General features: G+C 44.5%; 1 protein-coding gene across 3 annotated transcripts in view; it reads left to right on the top strand.

Annotated features, from left to right (window-relative positions):
• Nucleotides 1-24,461, top strand: part of RAPGEF5 (Rap guanine nucleotide exchange factor 5) — a 240,308-nt gene that overhangs the window by 36,335 nt on the left and 179,512 nt on the right. For 2 of the 3 annotated variants that reach the window (XR_013485165.1, XM_020993209.2), the window contains exons 2-5: nt 269-319; nt 9,891-9,997; nt 17,123-17,244; nt 20,191-20,359. Coding sequence is in view for 2 of the 3 variants with exons in the window: in XM_020993209.2 (XP_020848868.1) it covers nt 269-319; nt 9,891-9,997; nt 17,123-17,244; nt 20,191-20,359 (449 nt within the window). In the remaining variant the exon portion in view is untranslated. Of the gene's footprint in view, nt 1-268; nt 320-9,890; nt 9,998-17,122; nt 17,245-19,671; nt 19,850-20,190; nt 20,360-24,461 lie in introns of those variants that run through there. The other variant, XM_020993210.2, reaches the window with a different exon arrangement.

Raw genomic sequence — 24,461 nt, 5'->3', positions numbered from 1 at the left:
CTGCATCTTGGCTTTTGACTTTTTAATTCCTGTGCCTGTCATGTTAACCTGGCAAGATGTCCTCGGTGCTGTCTGTGATTGCAGACATTGGTTCAATGCCTACCAAGGCGTTAGAAAGGGTGCTATCAGTGCCAGGGGATCCAGGTGGCAGAAACTCACATTCTGGGAACGAAGCTGACGTGCTTTCTCTCCTCTCCTACAATTTGTCCTTTTCTTTGGGTACAAAGATGGTTCTCCTAATCTCTTGTTTTTTCCTTTTAAAATATAGGCTCTGGCAAGAAGAATTTCAAATCCATACCTAGAACATACTGCTTCCCAGGTATGATTATACTATGTCTCCATTCTTTTGTCATAACATTTATTCACTAAGGAAAGACATTATTATCACTGGAATTATGAGTTCATTAAAGAAATTTCCCCTAATAGCATAGGTTATCATTATATTCTCTCCTGTCTCTCCTTTCCCATCCCTCCCTCCCTCCCTTCCTTCCAATCTCCTTCCTTCTTTCCTTCCCTCCCTCCTCCATCCCTTGCCCTATTCCTTTCTCATTTAAAAAAATATAAATAGAATAAATGTATAGCTTCATATGTATCAATAATGATGGGATATTTATGAGTTAAGGCCATAGTTTTATTTCATAATACTTCAGTATGTGTGGGTCTATGGTTTGGATCAGTGTGGTTGTATAATTAAAACAGTTTTCTTTTTATTATGAACTTAACAATCATCCGCAAACATAAATATCTTGTTGTATTTATATGGGAAAGTGTTAACTTCTTTCACATGCTTGTTTTTTTTTAATATCATCAACAACAATAATAATAGCTAGCATTTATTTAGCATCTTCAGGTTCACAAAGCACTTTGCACATATCATGCCATTAAATCCTCACAACAGCCCTGGGAAGGAAGTGCTACTAATATCCCCATATCACAGCCCCCTTGCCTCGCCTTTCCACCACTCCCTGGGAACATTGGCTTCTTTATAACTAAGTATAATTGAGCAGAACAAAGTTACCCATTGGCTGTGCCTGAAAACGGCAGCTCCATCTTCACCTTCAGGCCCTCCCCTCTGCCAGACAAGGGAGGCAGCCTTTAGCCTCCGACGTCAGAAGTCACAGCGGTCAAGTGCTGCTCAGGGTTGCCTTTCAAAGTCATTTCCTTTGTGGATAACGTGAATTATTCTCCTCATTCCGCTCATTCCCCTCTTCAGGAGGGGCTCCTTCACAGTTGCTGTGCCCCAAATCCATCCTCCCTTGGTTACCTCAGGGGTGATCCTCTTCAGACTTTTCTCAGTTGGTCCTTAGATGATGGCAGACCATCCTTGGGTCTGCCAAGGTGTTCTATACGGGTGTCAGAGCTTCCCAAGTTTGTGCTCTGCTGGCTTAGCTGCCAAGAATTGAGGGTCACCTCCACACCGGGATGAAGTGCCTTCATGTGCATGAGCACACACACACATGCATGTGTATATGTGTGTGTATATAAATATCTATTCACACGTGCATATTTACATGTACGTATATATTCATGTATGTGTGCATGTTGGTTCCCTCCTTTAGCACAGGTTTAAGCTACTAAAGCTTAAATTTTTATTTTTGTCCCTTTCTGTCTCTATCTCTTTTTCTCTCTGCCTTTCTTTTCCTGTCTCTCTCTGTCCCTCCCTCCCTTTCATACACACACACACACACACACACACACACACACACACACACACACAGACATACACATACACACATACATATACACAAAGGCATACACACACATACACACATGTAGATATACACACAGAGACATAGACATACAGACACACACATAGACATATACACAGACATACACACACATGCACACACATATACATACACATGCCCATGTCAGTGAAATCAAAGGACAATCCCTATTCATAGGAACGGGACCTGTGACTTCCTGTGTATAGGGAACTCTCAGATGAGAAAGTTCCTCTACCAATGCTTATCAGCATCCACTCTGCACCCAGAAGTCCTGGAAGGCTGTTCAGAGTACTCTGATGTTAAGTGACTTGCCCAGGGTCACCAAACCAGCAGATGGGAAAGGCAGGCCTTGGACTTGGGTCTTCTTGCCTTTGAGGCCACATCTCTACATAATGCTCTCCTTCCTTCCTTCCTTCCTTCCTTCCTTCCTTCCTTCCTTCCTTCCTTCCTTCCTTCCTTCCTTCCTTCCTTCCTTCCTTCCTTCCCTTCCTTCCTCCCTTCCTTCCTTCCTTCTTCCTTCCTTCCTTCCTTCCTCCCTTCCTTCCTTCCTTCCTGCCTTCCTTCCTTCCTTCCTTCCTTCCTTCCCTCCTTCCTCCTTCCTTCCTTCCTTCCTTCCTTCCTTCCTTCCTTCCTTCCTTCCTTCCTTCCTTCCTTCCTTCCTTCTTCCTTCCTTCCTTCCTTCCTTCCTCTCTTTTTTTCTTCTCACTGAGGGTAGAAATCAGGGTGGAGAGGGGACCCGGCTTTTTCATCACCATCAGCTAGGTCTGCTGAGCAGCTCCCCCCACAAGGCAGAGAGGCGCAGGAGCCCTGGGAGAGGCAGCATCTCCCAGATCACAGGTCCTGCAGGCTTCCAGCCCCACCCCCCAGACATCATCTAAGGAAGCAGCCTCTGTGCAGAAAGGGCTAGCCACACCAGCTGCCATGCCCAGGACAGACAAGCCAGCCTAGCAAAAGCAGCTAGGCACCCTGAGGGAGAGAGAGGAGGCAGCATGTACCAGGCAGGTTGGCATCACCACCTTGAGCACCAGCTGGTCTCAGACTCTGGGGAGGCCAGCCCAGGACCCTGACCACAAGAGTCTTAGCAGTCAGACTGCTTCCAGTCCAGTGCCCTCAGCCATCCTTCTGGGAAGCAGCCCCTCTGGAGACAGCCTGGGCACTACTCCTGCAGGTCCTAGAGCCACAACTTCTGAAGACCTAGGCAGGGATGTTCTTGCCCCAAAGTCCTTGACCCCATCAAATGGCTTCACATCAAAAACTGATATGATTTTATCAGCAGAAATGACATTTAAGAAGAAAGGCTAACATGTGCTTTGTGGCTGCCCCCTAAGGACCAGGGGACCTTGCAGCTGAAACCTTCTGGGTGCTATCTTCCATTAGAACGGGAGCCTCTGGGGAGCAGGGACTGGAGTGCTTTGCACATATAACTGCTTAATAAATGCATCATTCATTCATTTATACTCTACTGTCTCTGCTTCTCACCTCTCTCTCTTCCCTTCTTTCTCCTTTCTCTCTTTCTTCCCCCATTCCCCTCCTCTCTCTTTGTCCTTCTCTGTCTGTCTCTGTCTCCCATTTCTCTCCTTTCTAACATCCCTATTTGTTTAAGCCTGTGCTTTCATTAGTTTAAAAAACCTCCAATATGGAAAGTCTCTCTGTCGAGGCAGATCCTCCTCATGCTGCAAGGTCCCATCAGCCTCTGTGCTCATGCCTCTGATCGGAGGGTGGAGAGGAGAGCTCCTCCCAAACCTCCCTTTGAGGAGAGTGCTCAGCCCAGCTATCTCTTCATTTCCCTCCCAGGTTCCCTCCTTTGAAGGTCTCCATCATGGCACTTTTGGGCCCCTTTCTGAACTGTTTCCTTTCCCCATTACCCCTAAGGACAGGAATTGTCTTTTTTGTCATATGTGTAACCCTAGCATTTAGCAAAGTGCCTGGCACATAGCAGGCACTTAATAAATGTTTATTGCCTGTCTGGCTAACTGATCTACAACTGATATGTAGATCAGTCTGTGTGTGCTGCCCAGGGCACTGAAGGGTTAAGTCATTTGCCTAGGGACCCTAGCTAGCATATGTCAAAGGCAAGATTTGAACTCAGGTCTTTCTGACTCCAAGACCAATCTTCTGTCTATTACCCCACCAGAAGCATCAAATTCATGGAGTGAAAAGGAATGCCTTGGGCTTGTTTTGAGTATCTAGATGCTACAAGTATACTATACTAGTATATACTATATAGATAGATAGATAGATAGATAGATAGATAGATAGATAGATAGATAGATAGATATACTATACTATACCATGCCACGCCACGCCACACCACACCACACCACACCACACCATACCATACCATACCATACCCTACCATACCATACCAGGATATACTCTACCAGTACTCTAGATACTCTAGTATTTAGAGTAGAGTATTCTAGAATCATTATTTGATAAACCTTCTCTATTGTGGGTAGCTCAGGTTGTGGTTTGCTTAGCCTCAACCACATTAGTGATGGTTACATTTCATTTGGATAGCAGCAGATTCGCAGTTTGGGGGGAGGACCTCATGATCATTTTTAGGAAATATAGGTTCCCCACATGTGTGGAAATGGAAGGCTGGGTTCATTGCAGCCTCAGCTTCCCTCAACATCCTTGTGAGTAATAGGGGCAGCGGGGCCACTGCAGGCAGGAGCCGCATGCTTGCCCAAAGGTGAACAGGAGCCGGCAGGTGGCAGGGATGGCAGAAGGAGACCCACTTCTCAAGGACCTAAGGCAGTAGGTCATGGCAGGGGTTTCTTGTGGCCCTGCTTTTCTTGGCAGTGGAAATAATACCAATAATAGTAACCTACATTTCTCTAAGTTGTAATGTATTTTAAAACATTAATAATATTAGCTAGCACTTATATTATTACACTTCTTAAATATTATCCTATTTGATCCTCGTGACAACCCCAGAAGCTAAGTGCAATTATTATCCCAGATGAGGAGGAAACTGAGGCAGACAGAGATGAAGATCTCAGGATCCCACTTTTAGTGAGTGTCTGAGGCTGGATTTGAACTCGGGTCTTTTTGTCTCCATGCCTAGCCTCTAGCCACTGTGCCACCTAGTTGCCCATTTGAGCCTCACAGAAATCCTGTGAGGAAGGAAGGAAGGAAGCAAACATTTACTAAGTGCTGATTACGTGCCCAGCACTGTGAGGTAAACACAACAGTAGAACTGTTCTCATTTTACATATTAGGAAACTGAGGTTCAGAAAGGTCTTGTGACTTGTCTATGGGCATACAGGAGCAGCAGAGCTGGGATTTGCACCCAGGTCTTCCTGATTCCATGTTCCATGAGCCATCCCCTACCCACATACCCTTCCTATTGGTCGAGGAAGGTTGAGGGTGTATGGTGAAAACCGACGCTAAGCAGTCAGTCCTTCCGTGTTTGACTTACCAAGTGACAGCGCCATGGCACTAGGAGCAGAGCCAAGTTCCCCAACTGTGGCTCAGCCCCAGTCTCCTCCTTGCCTTGTGACATCTCTGCGGACTCTTCCAGACTTGATCTGTGGTTGGGTCCTCACCACAATGGATGGCTATGCTGGAACATGGTGGAAGGCTCATTTTTAGCTCTGTTTAGGAGGTGATAATGAGACACACTCAACGTCTCCCCACAATGATGTTCGACTTGTTCCCTGTCACATCTAAATCAATCCCTTTTATGTGCTTTTTTTTTTCTTTTTGCTTTGGATGGGTGATAGAAACAATTATGGAGCAGGATGAGAAGCAATATCAGGAGACAAGCCAGGAAAATGACAGGCTTTCTGTTTCTGTTATAAGACAAACACCATCTCTATGTGTGCCTGAAAGAGAGGAGATGGCCCAGGTGACTGAGGTGCCAGAGCTAACTGCTTTGGGATCAGCTTTGCAATTTGGAAGAAGGCTGCTGACGTGGGGCTGGGGTACAGGCATGGGAATCCAGTACTATCTATCCTGGTGCCCTTAGATGCCAAGGTGTTACCATTCCCTCTAAGTCAGCCTCAGAACCCCCCTGGGAGACAAGAGATAAAGGTCATTTTTGTCTTGGGTGACATTATCCTCCCTCACCAGGATCAGCCCCACAGAGTCTCTGAGGTGGCTGTGAATTCTTGAAGGTAAGGCTAGTGGAAAACAAACTTTGGCAGGACCCAGGGCTGTGGGGCCATGGAGCAAAAACTGGGAAGGGTCTTAGAGGTCACCATGTCCAACCTCTTCATTTGACAGAAGAGGAAACTGAGGCCCAGGATCCTACAGCTCCTAAGGGACTCAGGCAGGATTTGAAGTCTTCCTGACTGCAAGCCCGAAGCTCTAAGCTATCACATCATGCTGCTGGAAAGGCTTCAAGCAGGGGCCAGTAATAGACAGTGAGGAGAAGTGCAGGCCACCAAAAACATTACTCTGTGTATATTTGGTGTACGTGTGAAAGATTATCATAGTGGTTAAAGAGCTAACATCAGCCAGTCAACAAGCATTTATTAAGCAACTGCTGTGTGGTAGTTGTTGTGGTCATTCACATGTGTCTGACTGTTTGTGACCCCATTTGATGCTTTCTTGGCTATTTCCTTCTCCAGGTCATTTTACAGGTGAGGAAACTGAGGCAAATAGGGTAAAGTGACTTGCCCAGGGTCACACAGCTAGTATGTCTGAGGCTGGATTTAAACTCAGGTCTTCCTGACTCCAGGCCTGGTGCTCTATCCGCTGCACCACCTAACTGCCCCTACAGTGGCAGGCATTGTGCCACTCTAGGGGTACAAAGCAAGGTGAACACCCCCTGCTCTCCAGGAGCTCAGAGTTCTAATAGGAACTCCTGCATTCTTGTCCTGGACTGTCACTGGTGCCCTGCACGCAGTCAGCCAACCAACACTTAGTAAGCACTTTCTATGTGGCGGGAGCAGTTCTCAGAAGCACGGCTCCAAAGCTCCTGGTGGCTATCAGAGACTCTGATACAAAGTAGGAACATTCCCATGTTGGCAGGAGGTGTTTGCTCATGTCTGAATTTTCTGTGTTGTTGAAGTGACAATTCTAGTCCTTATCCCAATAATTCTGTATTCACTTCTACACTGCGCTCATTATTTCCTCCTCATAGAATGTTAGCTCTTGGAGGGCAGGGAGTGGTTTGTGGCTTTGTATCTCCAGTGCTCAATATACAGTGGATGCTCTATAAATGCATGTTGAATTGAACTGAATTGCCAGGGTAAGTTCAGAGAGCTCATTACCAAAATGTTGGCCTTGAAATTCTGAAGGGGTTTTGTACGTGTTACAGCAACAGTGATTCATAAAGACAATCTGTGGTCTTCCTTCGAGGAAGCTGGTGGCTCAGTGAATAGAGTACTAGGTCTGGAGTCAGAAGGAGTTCAAATCCAGCCTTCAGACACTTCCTAGCCTGGTGGTGATTGTCTGACAAAATGGATCCACTGTAGAAGGAAATGGCAACCCACCCCAGCATCTTTGCCATGAAAACCTCAAATGGGTCATGAAGAGTCAGATGTGACTGAAACATCATCATCGTCATCATCATCGTCATCATCGTCATCATCATCATCGTCGTCATCATCGTCATCATCATCATCATCATCGTCGTCATCATCATCATCGTCATCGTCATCATCATCATCATCATCGTTGTCATCATCATCATCGTCATCGTCGTCATCGTCATCGTCATCATCATCATCATCGTCTTCATCATCGTCATCGTCATCATCATCATCATCGTCGTCATCATCGTCATCGTCATCATCGTCATCATCATCATCAACAACATCAACAGAATGGTCTTCTTTGCCATTCCTTAACCCCTCATGACATTTGTAAAGAGATGCCAATTTTAAAAATCACTCATTTCCTAGGACGTCTGTCCTTTCTCTCCCTCCCTGAGAGATGTCCTTTGTAACAAAGAATATAGAAGAGAAAAAAATCAGTTCATTAAAAACTAGTCAGTGCATCGGCCAAGTCCAGCATTGTATGTCGTGCTCCATACTCTTAGCCCCCACCTCAGCAAAGAAGGGAACAAGGTGATTCCTCAACCACAAGAACACAAGTCCTACCTAATTGTACCTGGGACAGAGGAGCAAAAGTGTGGGTGGCTGCATCGACATGGATCTCTCAGAGTTTTATGATCAGAGACATTCAAACATTGCATGTTTTAAATAAATAAATGGAGGACTTGGCCAAGGTGAGGACTCATTGTATTTGAGTCCCCACTTCTTGGCACATGTTGGCATCTAGTAAACGTTCGTTGATTGATTGACTGGTGGCTAAAGTGGGCATATGCACCAAATCGGCAAATGGCCAGATCAGGAGCTGGTTCAGAGGCATTTGGGTTGTGTTCCTAGAACTTGGTTATGTAAAAAGGAACCTCCCCCAATCAAAACAGAATAAAAAATACAGTTATCCTTCAAGAAAAAAGAGCAAATCTTGCATCTGTGTCCCCTCCTCTGGAACTTGGGAGGTAAGAAATACAATGAAATCCTTCAACTTGGATAAAGAGCAGGGGCATCTATTCTCTCCCCCCCCCCATTTAGGCAGAGAGAAATCCAGCAAATGGGGTTTTCCAAACAACTAGAATTTTATTTTAAAAGTGAACAAAACTACAACATGTGTGAGTAGCTCTTAGATGTTTGCATAGCTTTTTGCATGATTAAAAAGAATTACAGATCTGTGCCAAAGAACACGAATGATATGGAAAGGGTGTTTTGAGAGGAAGACGAGACAAAGCAATGACATTCTGGATCATTTAGTGAATCAGCTGATGATGAGACCACGAGCTAGATGAGCTCCTGCTGGTGCCATGCTGGGAACAGATGAGCTGTGAGAAGTTCCCAGTGTGGGTCCGAACACCCCCTGCTATAGATTTAGGAATGTTCCAACTCTGTGTCCATATATAAGGTGTTCACCCAGCCAGGGACAAACAGTCCCCTCAGATCTCCAGAGGCAGGCACATGTATGTGTGTGACTATGGGGCAGAGGCATTTTGGGATCCTGCTACACTTTGGCTTTCTCTAGTAAAGCAGGCAGCCACTGCTTTCCTTTAAAGATTAAGAAAGTAGAATTATGAGAAACTTGATTGTGCAAAAGGAAGAGGGATCTTGGAATCACAGAGCTGTAAGGGTCTGGCTCAGCATCCATGGATTCTAACTTTAGCCCTGAATGAGAATTCCTTCCACGTGCATTCCTCCCAAATGATCATCTGGCTTCTGTTGGAAGGCTTCCAGTGAATGGGACCCCCACCCCACTGTGGTTCATTCTGCTGATGGATGGTTCTGTTAGGAAAACTGTCCTGGTATCGAATTGAAACTTGCCTCTCTGCAGGTTCCACCCATTTCTTCTAGTTCTGCCCTCTGGGGTGAAAGAAAACAGATCTAATCTATCTTCTGCCCTTCAACTACTTGAACATACTTAATGTATCTTCTCCACCCCCACGACACGCACCTTGATTTTCTCTCATCTACACTAAACGTCCCCAGTTCTTTCAAGAGATCCTCATATTAAGGTAACTGGTGGTTGAAATGGATAATGGGCAAGATCTAGGTTCAAATTTGGCTTTAGACACTTACCAGTTGTGTGATCCTGGGCAAATTCCTTAACTTTTCTCAGCCTCAGTTTCTTCCTCTATAAAGTGGGGGTAACAATAGCACCTCCCTCCCAGAGTTGTTGGGCTGAAATGAGCTAATCTATGGAAGGTGCTTTACAAATCTGAAAGCCTTATATCAATGCTATTAGTTGTTGTTAGGTATGATCTTGGAGCCCCTCACTGTCTGGCTTGCTCTCGGCTGAATACTCTTCAGCTTGAGGTGATCCTTCCCAATACAGGGTACCTAAGACTGAATATCTTGCTCCATGTAGGGTCTTACCAGAGCAGGGGATAGTGACACACCTAGATCCTTATTTTGGGAATCTTTGCCTCCTTTAACTCTGATGAATTCAATGAGAAACTGCTTTTGGCATGTGAAAAAAAAATCAAAGCATTAGTAATTTGCATCCAGTTACATAAAATAGCATGAATTGGCCAATGTCAAAGAGATGTGCTCAAGGTGGTCAATGTCTACACACACACAGGAGCAGCGGTTTAGCACTCTTGTGTATGCTGCATCGTGACTATTTGACTAGTAGAACTTGGCCTTGCGTTTAAAGTCTTTTATTCATTTTTTCCCATAGATTTATGGAGAGAATTCTTCCTGCGCCGGGAGAGCCCTGAGGAATATCTTTACGGTGCAAGCATCTGACCTGATAAAAGACAGAGTGAACCTTAAGGGTGTTTACAGGTAACCCCATTGATGATTATTCTCTTGAAAATGTCTGTCTAAAATCATTACCTCATTTTCTGGCCAGGTGGGGCTCAGGAGGAGTCGCGGGGGCCAACCCTGGGCTTGCAATGTTTAACTAACTCACCTCAACCTTTGAGCATACTTTTTGCTGTTGTCTAGTCATTTTTCACTTGTGTCCAGTTCTTCATGACCCCATTTGGGATTTTCTTGGTAGAGTTACTGGAGTGGTTTGCAATTTCCTTCTCTAACTCATTTTACAGATGGGGTTAAGTGACTTGTCCAAGGTCATACAACTAGTAAGTGTCTGAGTCAGGATTCGAACTCAGAAAGAAGATCTTCCTGGCTCCAGTCCCAGTCCTCTATGCACTATGGTGCTGTAGCTGCCCCTTTAGGATCCCCAACTTCTTTCAAAGTACACTTCAGATGCTACCTCTTATCTGAGACCTGTCCTGACTGGGCTCCTCAGATATGAGTATGTTTTCTCTCTCTGAGATTACTTTGTTCCTTTACATTTACTTATCAGTATATTCACTGGATCTTCCGAATCAAACATAAGCTTCATGAGGGCGGGGGCCTGATTCGTGGTTGTCTTTTTATCTCCAGTACCTAGGGCAGTGCCTGGTGAATAAGCAGACACTCAGCAAATGTTTGAACATGGAATATGTGGTGGGTGACTTTTGAGTTCCCTCAGTTGGCCATGTGCTCAGAGCAGGTCTGTTAGGGACATGAAGTTTATGACTCAAATTAGGGTTTTGGCCAAATTCGCCTTCAGTACATACTGGGAGGGGACTATCTGAGGGAAGGCCCACTCTTACCTCTACTGGAACTCTCCTCAGCTCACATTCTGTCATCCACACATACCCCAGGATTTACTGGCTCCCCAATAGACTCAACTATCAGCAAACATGGATTAAGTGCTTTCTGTGGGCCAGGAACTGTGCTGTGCTGTGTATTGGAAGCTCTTTGGAAGGCTAGATGCTCAGGATCATAGAACCTGAGAGTTAGAAGGGCCCCAAAGGCCATCCCGTCACATCTTTATTTGAAGATACAGATAGATAATGCTCTTGCTTATCTAAACATTGCTTGAAGCCTCCAGTGAGGCCGAATCTACTCCTTAGACAGCCTTGGCCAGTTTTGAGTATTTCTAATGTTAGGGGGTGTTTCCTGAGATCAAATCCAAATCTGTCCCTTTACTTATTCTATCTGTGTCTTCTGAATAAAACAGGACATGCCTAATTTCTCCTCCATGTGACAGCCTTCTAAATTCTTTGGTAGTATAGGCTCTGGGATTCATTATTCCAAGCCCACCCAGACCAGCAGGTCAGGTTCACAGAGGGTAGCTAAATACTGTTCCCTGCAGGGCTCTTAGGGATAATTCAGAAGGATTGGGGATTTGAGAATAGCTTGCTTGTGAGTCCCCATCAATATTCTCCCCATTGATCATTACTTGATATCAATTAGCCAGCCAGACTTAATTAGCTTTTAGAAATGAGCTTTTACCAAGATGATCTAAAAGTGAGAGTTAGCACACACTCCAGTTGGAGGTTTTTGTCCAAGGCCCACAGGATGTGACCCTTCAACCAATTTCAGGACACTCCTTGTGTTCGCACCTACCTTAAACATTTGATTGGTTGCTTATAGAACTCAATCCAAGAGGTGTTCCAATTGGATAAAGGTATAGGGGTGTAGGGAATTTTGTTTGAGACTATAATGGTGACTTTTTTGATCACCCCTCTCCCATCCTTATACGTTACCAAGCTGTCATGCCCCCTGCCCTCCCTCACCTCACCCCAGTCTTTTCTCCTCCATCCTGAACATCCCCAGTTCCTTTGACTGATCTCCATGAGGCACCAACATCTGAGTTTTCATTATCCTGTAGCCCACCTCTGGCTGCCTCTGGTTTATCAATGTCCTTTTTAAATAGTGGAACCCAGAACTCCAGACAGTACTTTAACCAAGGTCAAATACATTGGGATTTTCCTTTCCTTAGTCCTAGATTCTGTGCCTCAATGCAGCCCCAAATCTCCTTCAGCTTTATGGCCACTATATTATATTCTTTGATTCAGATGGGTCTTGCAGTCCATTAAGATCCCCAGATCATTACTTTACATTTATATCTTTTGAATTTCATCTTATTAGATTCATTTGTTATTTTAGACTAAAGTTTGCAGTATCTCTAGAGACACTAGCATAAAAACTGTACAGAATTCTATCTTCTTAAAAATATTACAGGTAGATTCTTAGACCAAAACTTCCCATCCTGCACCTGGTCTTTTGAAATAATCAGCACTGAAATAATATTGTAAGCAGCTAGATCTGGCTCTGCTGTATAGAGAAGCTGGCATGATGGAATAGAAAGAGGGCTGGTCTTGAAGTCAGGGGAGACCTGGGTTCAAATCCTGCCTCTGACACAGTTCACAGTGCATGTGAACACAAGCAACTTAAACTCTCCTGCACAACAGGGATGATAATAGTAGCACCTCCCTTCCAGGATTATTATGAGGCTTAGATAAGAGAATATGAGCACTTGAAGTGATTTCTAGATGTCAGTTAATGTTGTTGTTACTATTATGGTCTCCATCTAGAGCAGGGCCTATTTCTGGTTCTTTGTGGGCCCTGGCAGTGAGTTGACTCAGTCTCACCACATCAACCTGAGCCTGCAGCCTCAGTGCCTGTGGCAGCTCTCAGTTTTATTCCTCATATCTCCAGGGGGGGATAGACTGAAGTTATTTTTTCTCCTGGAAGAAGCTGAGAAAATAGAAATGAGTCAGGATCTTGGAGGAGACAAGTGATGCATGAAACACCCCACCTGCTCCTGGAGGTGGGAGATGGGGCGGAGAGCAGGCGGCTTTCTATTTCAGATCCCTGGCGATCTGCCAGAAATGGTTTTTTCTTCTGCGGACAGAGACACAAGTTGCTAACACGATGGCAAGGAATAGCGTGTTTCCCATTACTGTGAGCTCCACAAATAAATTGAAAAGCCACATTGCCAGTCTGCTTGCAGAACAGCTTCATCTGGGAGACTTTGAAATAATCTATGTGTCAAACACTACATTTCCTCAGTAGCACAAGTTGGAGGCTGGCTCCCAAGCACCTTAGCTGGATAATTTAGCCACTCACTCACCTGTGCAGAATGCTGATGCCTAACGTGCCTGGGTGCTTCCTCCTGACTCAGAATGAACATCTGCTATTTCAAAGTCTCAAGACGTGTCTATGTTAGAGGATAATAGGAGCCAAGATCTGGAGCTGGAGGGGACCTTAGGGACTGTCTCGTCCAACATCTTCATTCTATATATGAGGAAAATGAGACTCAGTGAGGTTAAAAGATTTGTCCAGGGGTTGAGCAGAGCCAAAAGACAATATACACGACTGTAAGAATGAAGTGGAAAGAGCAGTCACAAAAACCTTCCAAAGTCGACGCTGCAAAATTATAAAGAAGCAGCAGGACTGGGAAGAAGGACATGAGAGGACACTCCTACCCAACCCCCCTGCAGATGTGGGAGGTCCATAGTGTCTCACATTGTACATATTTTCAGACTTTTTGGCTATGTTAATGATAGCTAGTATTTATACTGATGTATCGGTCAGTTATGCTGATTTTTTCCCTCTTTTTTTTCTTTCTTGGTCTCTAAAAATGGTATTTGTCCTGTGGGATGGCTCTCTGGGAGGTCATTAGGGAAGGATACTAGGGGAAACAATGATGATGTAAAAAAAGAAAAGACCTCAATCAAACTTTTTTAAAATAATATTTTATTTTCCCAATTGCCTGTAAAAACAATTTTTAACATTTGTTTAAAAAAATTTTTAGTTTCAAATTCTCTCCCTCCCCTTCCCCTTCCCTGAGATGGTAAGCAATTTGATATGGGTTATACATGTGCAGTCATGCAAAACACACTTCCATATTAGTCATGTTGTGAAAGAAAACATAGACCAAAAAGCCCCCACAAAAAAAAATAAAGTGAAAAAATAGTCGGCTTCAATTTGCATTCAGACTCCATCAGGTCTTTCTCTGGAGGTGGGCAGCATTTTTCAGAATTATCTTGGGTCATTGCCTTGATCTGAGTAGCTAAGTATGATGTTGCTATTAATGTGTACGCTGTTCTCCTGGGTCTGCTCACTTCACTTTGCATTGGTTTGTAAACGTTTTTGTAGGTTTTGTAAGCATCCTTGTCATTTCTTATAGCACAGTAATATTCAATCACAATCATATACCACAACTTGTTCAACTGTTTCCCAGTAAATGGATATCCCCTCAATTTCCAATTCTTTGCCACCACAAAAAAAAAGCAGCTATAAATATTTTTGTAAAAATATGTCCTTCCCTCTTTTTTTTCATCTCTTTGGGATACAGACCTAGCAGTAGTATTGCTGGATCAAAGGGCATGCACAGTTTTAAGCCCTTTGGGCATAGTTCCAGATTGTTCTCCAGAATAGTTGGATCAGTTCACAACTCCACCAACAGTGCATTAGTGTCCCAATTTTCCCACATCCTCTCCCACATTCATCATTTCCCTTTTCTGTCATATTAGCCAATCTGATAGGTGTGAGATGGTACCTCAGAGTTGTCTTAATTAGACTTTCTCTACTCTGTAGTGATTTAGAGTGTTTTTTCATATGATTAAAAACATATTTTTAAAAAGAAATAATCAGCAAGGGATCCTTATTCTGTGAGAATGCTTGCTAAGCCCCAGGGTTGTTTTTTTTTTTAACAGTGCTTATTAGAATTTTTGTATCAACAATAATAATAATTGCTGACATCCACAGATGGTTTGAAGATTTAAAAAATGCTCATACACATTGTCTCTTTTAATCTTCACAATGAGTCTGTGAGGCTAGTGCTACAGGTTTTATGAGCTCCATTTACAGGGAAGGAAACTGAAGCCCAGGAAGCTTGAGTGACCTGCCGAGGGTCACCCAGCTGGGAACTGAGATTTGAACAGCGTTCTCCCTGATTCCAGCCGTCCCCTGTTCCTTTAAGATAGCCCACCATCGACTCCGTAGGCATTGGATATGTGCCTATTGATGTATGTGTAGTCTTTTCCAGTAGAGTGTAATCTCTTTGAGAATAAGGACTGTTTTTGCCTTTCTTGGTATCCCCACTACTCATCACAAGGATGCGTCCATGGTAAGCACTTAATGAATCTCGGCTGACAAATTGACTCCAAATTGAATGCTTTTCATTATATTATCAGGCTAATTCACCACTGAACCCTGGAGGCTCCTCACAGGTCTTCTGCTGTCTGTGTTTTGAAATCTTTAAACTGATTGCTCTTTGTGGAGTCACTGTTAACATCTAGGTAACTCACCAGGTCGAGCATCATTGTTATCATCAGGGCTCTCATTTAGAGAAGTTGCTTTAAGCTTTTAAAGCACATTATAGCTGTTATCTCATTGTTACCTCCCCACCACCCTGGGAGGGAGGTGCTGTCATCTTCATAGGCATCCTTATCATCCCCATTTTGCAGATGAGGAAACTGAGGCTGAGGTCTCACAGCTCATCAGTGTTGGAGGTGGGGTTCAAATCCAGGTTTCTTGTGACTCCAGGTCCTTCATTCACTCTTTCCAGCACCCTTGCTTTGCCTCTTAGAGATGCTTTGTCCAAAGTTCTAAACTATAACCCCATACAGGCCTCCTGTGTTGGAGATTTGTTATGTATAGTCTTCATAGCCTCCCAGGCCTTTCCACTGACTATAAGGTTGACTCTTTCAATGGCTGTAAGTTCTACTTTTCAAATTTTCACAGCTCGTAGACCATAGACTGAGAGCCAGAAGAGGCCTTGGAGTGCATCCCTCTCATGTTATAGACAAAGAAACTGAGGCACAGGGAGGTTGTCAGTCATTCAGTCAACAGGTACTCACTCAGTGCCAAGGATGATGCTAAGCACTGGGGAGCTAAGAAAGGTGAAGATCACCTCTGCCCTCAAGGAGCTTAAATGCTAACAGGGAAGAGAACATGAAAACAATGACGTAATATCTGTATCTGTAATATAGTCATCTATGTTATATTATATAATTATTAATTACATATATATCACATATACGCATTTCACACATGTACTATATGTACATGTAGACACATATACGCATGCACTGTGTATATGTGTGTGATTTGAGCTGAATCTTGAAGGGAGCCTGGAAAGTTAGGAGGCAGAAAAGAAGGGGGGGGGAACAAGGGGAGGAACAAGAAGAGGAGGAAGAGGAGGAGGAAGAGTATTCCAAGTGAGAGATAGTGCGCTACAGTGGGAGGGGCCAGGTTGGGAGTCAGAGGACCAGGGTCCAAATGGCCCCTTTGCCACTCACTAGCTGTGTAAAATTGAGCAGGTCATTTACAATCTTGAATTGTTTTCCATCTGTCCAATAAGAGCACCAGACTGGACATCCCTGAAGGTCTTTTCCACCACGAGATCTGTTCGCCCCTGACCACAGTGGTAGGATACCTCGGAGTTCATGTCCTACCAGATCTGGGTCAGTGTCGTTATCGTAGGGTTGTGGAATCTCAACATTAGGAGGTTGCTTAGGGTGATAGTCTAGACCTGTTTTGTGCCACAGACCCCTTTGGCATCTGGTGACCCTTCTGGATCCCTTCTCACATTTATGTTTTTAACTAATTGAAAGAAATGCTGGGTTTCAGTTAGAGTTGAGTGAAAATGAAGAGTTTTTCACCGTCCAAGTTCATGAACTTCCTGAAATCCCTCCACAGTGAAGCAGTCTGTGGACCCCATGTTAAGGCCCCTCAATCCAGCTCATCCCTCCACCCCATTCCTGCTGACCCTCACTTGCCTCATCTATGAAAGGAGTCTCACTAGCTGCCCGCTGTGGTCCTTGCCAGTTCCAAATCAGAAGCTCGGATACGAGACTTGTCTCCAGCCTTAGCACTCCCCTCCAACTCCTCCTTGAATAAAAGGGTTTTAATTCCATCGATATCAAGCTCATCCCCTTCTGGACCCTTTCCAGTAGATCAGTGTCTTGCCTGCAATGTGAGACCCAGGCCTGAGCCCGGTGACCCATCTGGGGTCTGCCTCGGGCCCGGGATGCTGGGGCTATTTCCTGCCTCTTTATGCTAAGGCCATTTCAACACTTTGCTCCTCTCAGAGTCATTTGCCGTTGTCCTGTGTTTGTCTAGGAGGAGCTGTGTGGGATCCGAGCTCGTGGACTGGCTTTTGGAGAACTGTCCTTTCGTTCAGTGTCGCTCCATGGCTGTTGGCGTGTGGCAGCTACTTCTGGACATGGGGATCATTCTCTCAGGTTTGTGTCCTAAAACCAGCACTTCGGTATCTCTGATTTCACTGTCCTTTCTCTTTATTGGGCCTGTGACTTCATCAGTGTATGGCATCCCCATTTGGGAGGCTCCTTCCATCAGTTCAGGTCTGTACCTTTTATTTGTTGTCTGCACCCTATAATCTTAGTGAGTTTCATGGGGCACTGAGGTAGGTAAATGACTTACCCAGGGTCACACAGCCAGTGTGGGTCAGAAGTTTGACCTGAACCTAGTTGTTCCTGGTTTGGAGAGACTGGCTCTATCCACTACTCCAGCATTGATATATTTATTGATCAGCAATAGGTGGCCTTACCAAGCCAAACCCTGCCCCCTTTATAAAATGGGCAGAAGCTGAGCACGCCTCATTTGTATTGGCAATTTCCCCCCTTGCGCCACCATGAATGTCTTTGTTTTCCTCATGCCATGGAGATGGTCGAGGTGTTGGGGCAGTCTTTTCTGAGACAGGTCCTGTCTCAGAGAGGACAGGCTCTGTTCTGTTCCCAGTCCTCTCTCCCCTTCCTGGGACACTCCCACACTGATTTTTTTGTTTGTTTGTTTTCTTATAGTTTTTTTTAAACCAGGGACATCTCGAATTACTATATATTTGTGGTTTTTCCTGACTGGTTTGTAGTTGTTTCCAGAGACTGGTTTGTCAGATGGTGAGAAAGCTTGCTTCCTTTTAAACTGGACTTAGGACTCCCCAATTCCCAGTTACCCCACTACATTTGAAAGGGGAGCCTTGGCAGCTAAATTGGAAGTGATTGATACCAGTTCCTGTGGCGTGGCAGGGTGGGGATGGGGAAGGAAGGGTTCCATTGCAGGAGATGAGGATTCTTTCTCTAATGTTGCCCAAGGCGGCCCCTTGGCTTTAGATGGGAATATTGAAGCCCTGGGGGTTGATTGTTACCCTCCAGCGAGATGGTGAAACTGAGAGCCTGGATACAATGCGACCTTCCCAGTGTGGCTCCAGCCCAGCTTCTCAGGCTGGCTACATGTTACTTCCCCTTAGATACTTTGTGTTCCAAATGAACTAACACTGTTCCTGCTAGTCGATATCTCGTCTCCCACCTCCACACGCTTCCACAGGCTGTTTCCTCTTGCCAGGCTTGCTCCCCCTCTTCTTGGTATCCCTAAAGTCCTTCAAGGCTCCGCTTGAGTCCCTTCAGCCTACACAGGGACCTTTGCCTATCCCCCTCCTCCACCCCAAATATCTTCCATCTACTTCTCTCTTTACTTGTGTCCAAGCAGAATGGAAGCTCCTTGAGGTCAGGGGCTGGTTTTGTAGGGTCGTAGCTTTAGATCTGGAAGAGAGCTCAGAAGCCATTTACTCTTTTACAGATGAGGAAACTGAGGCCCAGGAGGTTGAATGTCTTGCCTAATGCCACGCCTGTCAGGGTCAGGACTGTCTCTTACTGCAGAGAAAGTGTTCTTTCTACTCTGCTGTGCTGTGTCTCTGGGGGCTAGCGCAGTGCCTGACATTTGTTAATCTATTGAATTGAAGTATATTGACATTTTTTTAAAACCTTCATGGTCGCCTTTAGAAAATGGAACTGACTGCTGTTTGGCATCTGAAAGAGTTGGTGTTTCTTGAAGTCCAGCAGGCAGAACAGGGCTCAGTCTTGATGACCTGAGGCCTTGTCTCTAAACCTTGGACCTGTCCTGTAGAGTCCATAAGATGCTTTCCTTGTTTTTGAGTCATTTCCGCTTTTCCTTCCCTCTTAGGTTCATTTCCTGTTGTTTCTGTTTGCCTAGCTCGTTGAAAGAGTTGCAACAAGCACAGAAAACTTAGGGAAATCTGCCTGTGAAAATGAGAGCGTAGAGAAGAGGAACATGGTTTCCTTGGAGGCCTGAGAGGGGCCCTGGGAGAACGTGTATTCTTGCTGGTCTGACCAATCTGGGAAGCCTTTGAGCAGGGCTCTGGTAATGGACAGTTGTCTAAGTCCAGCCTAGGTAGGGGCAAGGAAGCTTGTGGGAAGCTCAGCCGGGGCAGGCTACTAGTGCCCAGTTCTGCTATAGGGTGAGAGGCAGCCTAAAGGCCAGAAGACTTAAGTTTGAATCTCACCTTTCACATACACAGTAGGTGCTTAATAAATGCTCATTGGCTGACACTTACTGGCTATGTGACCAGAGGCAAATATCACTTTCCCTCTGCCTCTTTTTTCACATCTGTAGTATCAGGCTTGAATGAAAGCATCTAAATGAAGTCCTATGTAACTGTCCGTTATTATTGTAAGATGCTGAATTTTTATGCCACATAGTAATAATTGCTAATATTTCTATAGCACCAGAAAGCATTTTACAATTATTTCATTTGATCCTCATAACCATCTGTGAGGTAGATGCTATTATTATCCCCATTTTACAGATATGGAAACAGAATCTGAAAGTGAATGACTGGTTCAGGTCACCGCCGCTGGGCAGGATTTGCACACGTAGGCTGTAATAAGAAGAGTTGGCTCTGGGCTCAGAGGACCTGTGTTCCAGCTTTCCTTCTCCTCCTTCTTATCTGTGCATTTTTGGGCAAATGGCTTCTCTCTGGTCCTCAGTTTCTTCATCTGTCAGATGGTGGATTGGTTTAGATGGCTTCTCAGGGTACTTTCCAGCCTCCGTCTCATTAGTTCTTTTCTTCCTCATCTAGAAATGGAGGGGGTTAGACTAGCTGACCTCGAAGGTCCATTTCATCTCGAAATCGGTGATCCCGGGAACTCTCAAAGACTGTCTACTAAGTTAGAGAGGGGTTGCAACTGCATCTGAGGAGGGAGTTATTCACAGATCCTTGTAGCTTTGAAGTTTAAAGAGAAAAGACAGCCCTGTTGGGAGGCCTGGCGTTTAAAAAGAAAAATACATCCGGGTGTCCCTGTGTCTATGACATGAGAAAGAAAGGAAGCCTGGGTAGATTTTTGAACTAATGGATCCCTCTTTGTTTCTCCCAGTGGACCAGCAGCTGTATTTCCAGGACACCTACGTTTTCTACCAGTTTTCCTCAGATGAATGCAGCTACCTGTACTGTGAATATGAAAGGGCCGAAGAATGGCAGAATGGAGTTCGCCTCCTGCTGCAGCTGGTGCCGCTCAGCCCATCGAGGGGGGACGACTGTGACCTGTAAGTCACCCACTGCTCTCTGACTCAGCTGCTTCTCCTTTCTGTCTGCTACGTGGGGAGGCACAAATCAAGAGGGCGAGAAAACCCAATTTGGAACCAAACAACGGCTTCCTGGGGTTCATCTATCTTGGCATCAGCTAAGTTGTGACTTTCTTTGCTTAAAAACAGGGCTCAACAGCCTGGTGGGAAATCATCAGAATATAACATTTGGCAAATTAAAATAAATGAATCCTGATTGCCATCACTTGATACTGAAATACTATATCGTGAATATGTAAAAATGGATGAAAAGTAGCAGAGGAGTTCCAGCTGGGACAGGGGGCTGGAGGTGGGGGTCAGGGAGGGGGCAGGGAAGTGGATTGGGGTTTTTAACCTAAGGGAAATCCAACTTTAAAAAAAAGAGAGAAAAATTACTTCCTGACCTTTATCTATACCCAACATAACTATTTTCTTTTCCCTGATCCTCATTATATAGTAGAATTTAATTGAACCCTCTTCAGCTTGGTAGCTTTGAGCCTGGTCTGGAATGTGCTAGACTCTGAAATGATTGAGGTCCTTTCATGGCAAACAGTAGGTATATGACTTTTAGCTTTGAAACAGCACAGATTCCCAGCTTTGGACGGGAGCTTCAAGGCTGCCTCAGCCCAGATCATGGCTGACAGAGAATTTCCTCCACCCCCTCCCCAAGGAGGGGGGCATGCCACCTTTCCTAGAGGACATCCGATAAGGGGAAATCCACAGCACATTTATTCTCCTCTGTGTCATCACTATTTGTCGGGAGTTTTTCCTTATCCTTAAGCCCAGATTTGCTTCTGAAACTTCCACCCGTGGCTTCTGGTTCTGTCTCGTGGACCAAGAAACACAAGGCCCACCCCTTTCCACCTGATGGTCCCTCGAGTTCTCAAAGACAGGTCTTTCCTCCCCCTCTAAGTCTTTCCTTTTCCAGGCTAAACATCCCTATTTCTTTAGCTGGGTCTTGAAATGCACAGGCTCAAGGTACTTCACTCTTCTGATTATCTGGACAATTGACAAATTATCAATATTTTTGGGTTTTCCCCTAAAATACGGTGCCCAGAAGTGATCACAGGCTTGAAGTGGGGTCTGGCCTGTTCAAAGGCATCAGGTCTGTCTCCTCCCTGGTCCTCATCCCTGTGCTCCTCTTAACATGTCCTGAGGCAGCAGTGACATCTCTTGTCTTCCACATTGAACTGTTGGGGAAGAGATCCTGGCTCTTTCCTGGATTTTCACTAACAGTCCCTTTAATAATCTCTTCAGAAATTTGCTGAAGCTGATGACAAGCTCAGGTTTGTTGTGTGAAGATGCTATTTTCTTCCATTTTTTAAAGAGATAATTGAGACATTTGCTCTTCTCCAGTTCTGTGGTCACTGTCTTATTCTGCCTGGTCTTTCACCTGGTCATCTCTGAAAGTGGCCTGGCCATAGCTGCAAGGTTGTTTTGAAGACCCCAGAATATAGTTCACCTGGACTAGATGACTTAAATTATCAAGTACGTTGTTACTGTGCCCTGTAGAACTCATCTCTTTCTCATTCCCATGCCCATGGTCTGTAGTATATGCTAATACCCGTATCACTTCTGAATCTGCTCCTGTTTAACTTTAGCCAGATAATCTCCACTGTGATTCCTTGGCTATGGTGCCTTGATTTGCTCACATGAATATATCTTTACCTGAAAAGCCACCTTTCTCATCACCTTCTTTTAACCTCTCCTGTTTCTTTTAAATAAGGTTTATCATTCCAGACAGGAAGGGCAGCCAGGTGGTGCGGTATAGAGCGCCAGGCCTGGGGTAAGGAGGACCTGATTTCAAATCCAATCTCAGGCATTTATTATCGGAGTAGCTCTGGGCAAGTCATTTAACCCTGCTTGCCTCAGTTCCTCATCTGTACAATGAGCTGGAAAAGGAAATGGCAAACCACTCTGGTGTCTCTGCCAAGAAAACCCCAAATGGGGTCACGGAAAGCTGGAAATGATGGAAACTGATTCAGCAACCCCCCCCACTACCACCACAACAAATCCTTCCAGAGCCAAAATCCAGTCATGGTCTCATCTTACCAAGGTTTGCTACTATCTGTGATATCAGAGTTTCCTCCTTGCATTAGAGTTTCTGTCATTTTGCTTGCTGTCCATACGTTGTGCGTTTGTATGTAGATGGTGAGGCCATGGGATTAATTAGTGGCTCTTTTCTTGTATTTGGTTTCCTTTGAACTGAATGTTGTAAATCTCTATTTTCTATACATTGCATATAGTCAGTATGGTTTCTGACTTGATGAATATAAGCAGGCAGATTTTCTCCAACCATTCCCTTTTACATCTTATTCTTTTGATTAGATTTTCAAGACTACAGGAATACACATTATTACCACCCCTTATTAGATGTACTCCATCCATGTCCTGGGGCCTATCAAATAGACAACATGGTCTTGTTCAGAAATAGAGGAAGATTCATTCCTCCTTCAGATATATTTGAGAGTTTTTGAAAAAGCTGCTGGTTTATTCACACATTGGCCCATGAAGTGCATACTAATGTGCAGTGCCTTGTTACTGTCTGCAGAGAAGCAAAGATAATACCAACCCTGCTTTCTAGGAGCTTTTAGTCCATTAGGAGTGCTAAAACCCATACACAGATATAATGGATATTGGCAAATGGATAAGAAGTACCAGTAGAGTTCTGTTGGAGAAGAGGAAGATGAGGAGCTATTCTTGCCTGTGAGGTGGGGGGAAGATGGAGAAGTGCCATTTGAGCTGAGCCTTAAAGAAAGGGTAGGATTTCAAAAAGGTAGAGATTAATGGTGCTGTAGACTTTGTCCCAGTCATGGTGAATGATGGGAGTAAAGGTATGAAAAATGGAACATTTTCAATATCTAGAAAGACAGTGGGAAGCCTGAATATCAGAATATTAGGAAGGCATAGAGGAGTTTTCTAAATGGGTTTGAGTAGGGAAATAATGTGGCCAATCCTTTGGTTTGGGATGGAGAAATCTGGCAGTGGTATGTAATATGACTTGGAGAGAGAAAGGGCAAAGACCCCAGGGAAAGAGTTCAGAGGGCATCTTGAATGTGAAAAGCCAGTGGAAGCTTCAGTGGGCTATAGATTATAGTTAGTATTTGTCAGAGGGTAGAGAAAAACATCCTTTCATTTTGTATATTTCCAATGGAGCTAGCCGTTTTCTGAGGGCAGGTGGATGACATGTTCATTTGAATCTTATGAGATTTTCCAGGAAATGACAGTGGTTTGGTTGTTAAGCATTTGTCAGTTATTCTCTCTCTACTTCTAGTCCATCACATTATGAGTCATCCACACATTAATTTGTAAATGGGTCACTAATAAAAACATGTTATTTGTGTTTGTATCCCACACATTTACATAATGGAGTAGGGACTACACTAATTCTTGGAAATAAACTGTCACCTGGGGTCTCATTTTCTGGGTCTATTCACCTCCGTGTGACATGGATGACTCACTGCTGAAAACAAGGAGAACAGAGAGCTGTTTGTCATTGTCCAGAGCTAGGGAGAAACTGCTGCTAAGGTTTAATTACATCTGCTCCTGGCTTATCCAGGATAGAGAAAAAGCACGGCCAAAGGAAATATGCCCTTGATGATGATGATGGTGGTGGTGATGATGGTGATGGTGATGAAGATAATGGTGATGATGATGGTGATGATGATGGTGGTGATGATGATGATGGTGATGATGTTGGTGGTGGTGATGATGGTGATGGTGATGAAGATAATGGTGATGATGATGGTGATGATGATGGTGGTGATGATGATGGTGATGATGATGGTGGTGATGATGATGATGGTGATGATGATGGTGGTGATGGTGATGGTGATGAAGATAATGGTGATGATGATGATAATGATGATGGTGGTGATGATGATGGTGATGGTGATGATGATGGTGATGATGATGATGGTGATGGTGATGGTGATGAAGATAATGGTGATGATGATGATAATGATGATGGTGGTGATGATGATGGTGATGGTGATGATGATGGTGATGGTGATGATGGTGATGGTGATGATGATGATGGTGATGATGATGATGGTGGTGATGATGGTGTGGTGATGATGGTGAT

The sequence above is a fragment of the Phascolarctos cinereus genome, unplaced genomic scaffold (assembly GCF_003287225.1).
Source record: "Phascolarctos cinereus isolate Bilbo 61053 unplaced genomic scaffold, phaCin_HiC Scaffold_1;HRSCAF=81, whole genome shotgun sequence".
Lineage (NCBI taxonomy): Eukaryota > Metazoa > Chordata > Mammalia > Diprotodontia > Phascolarctidae > Phascolarctos > Phascolarctos cinereus.
The sequence above is the reverse complement of the archived record's forward strand: the minus strand, read 5'-3'. Positions and strand labels throughout refer to the sequence as shown.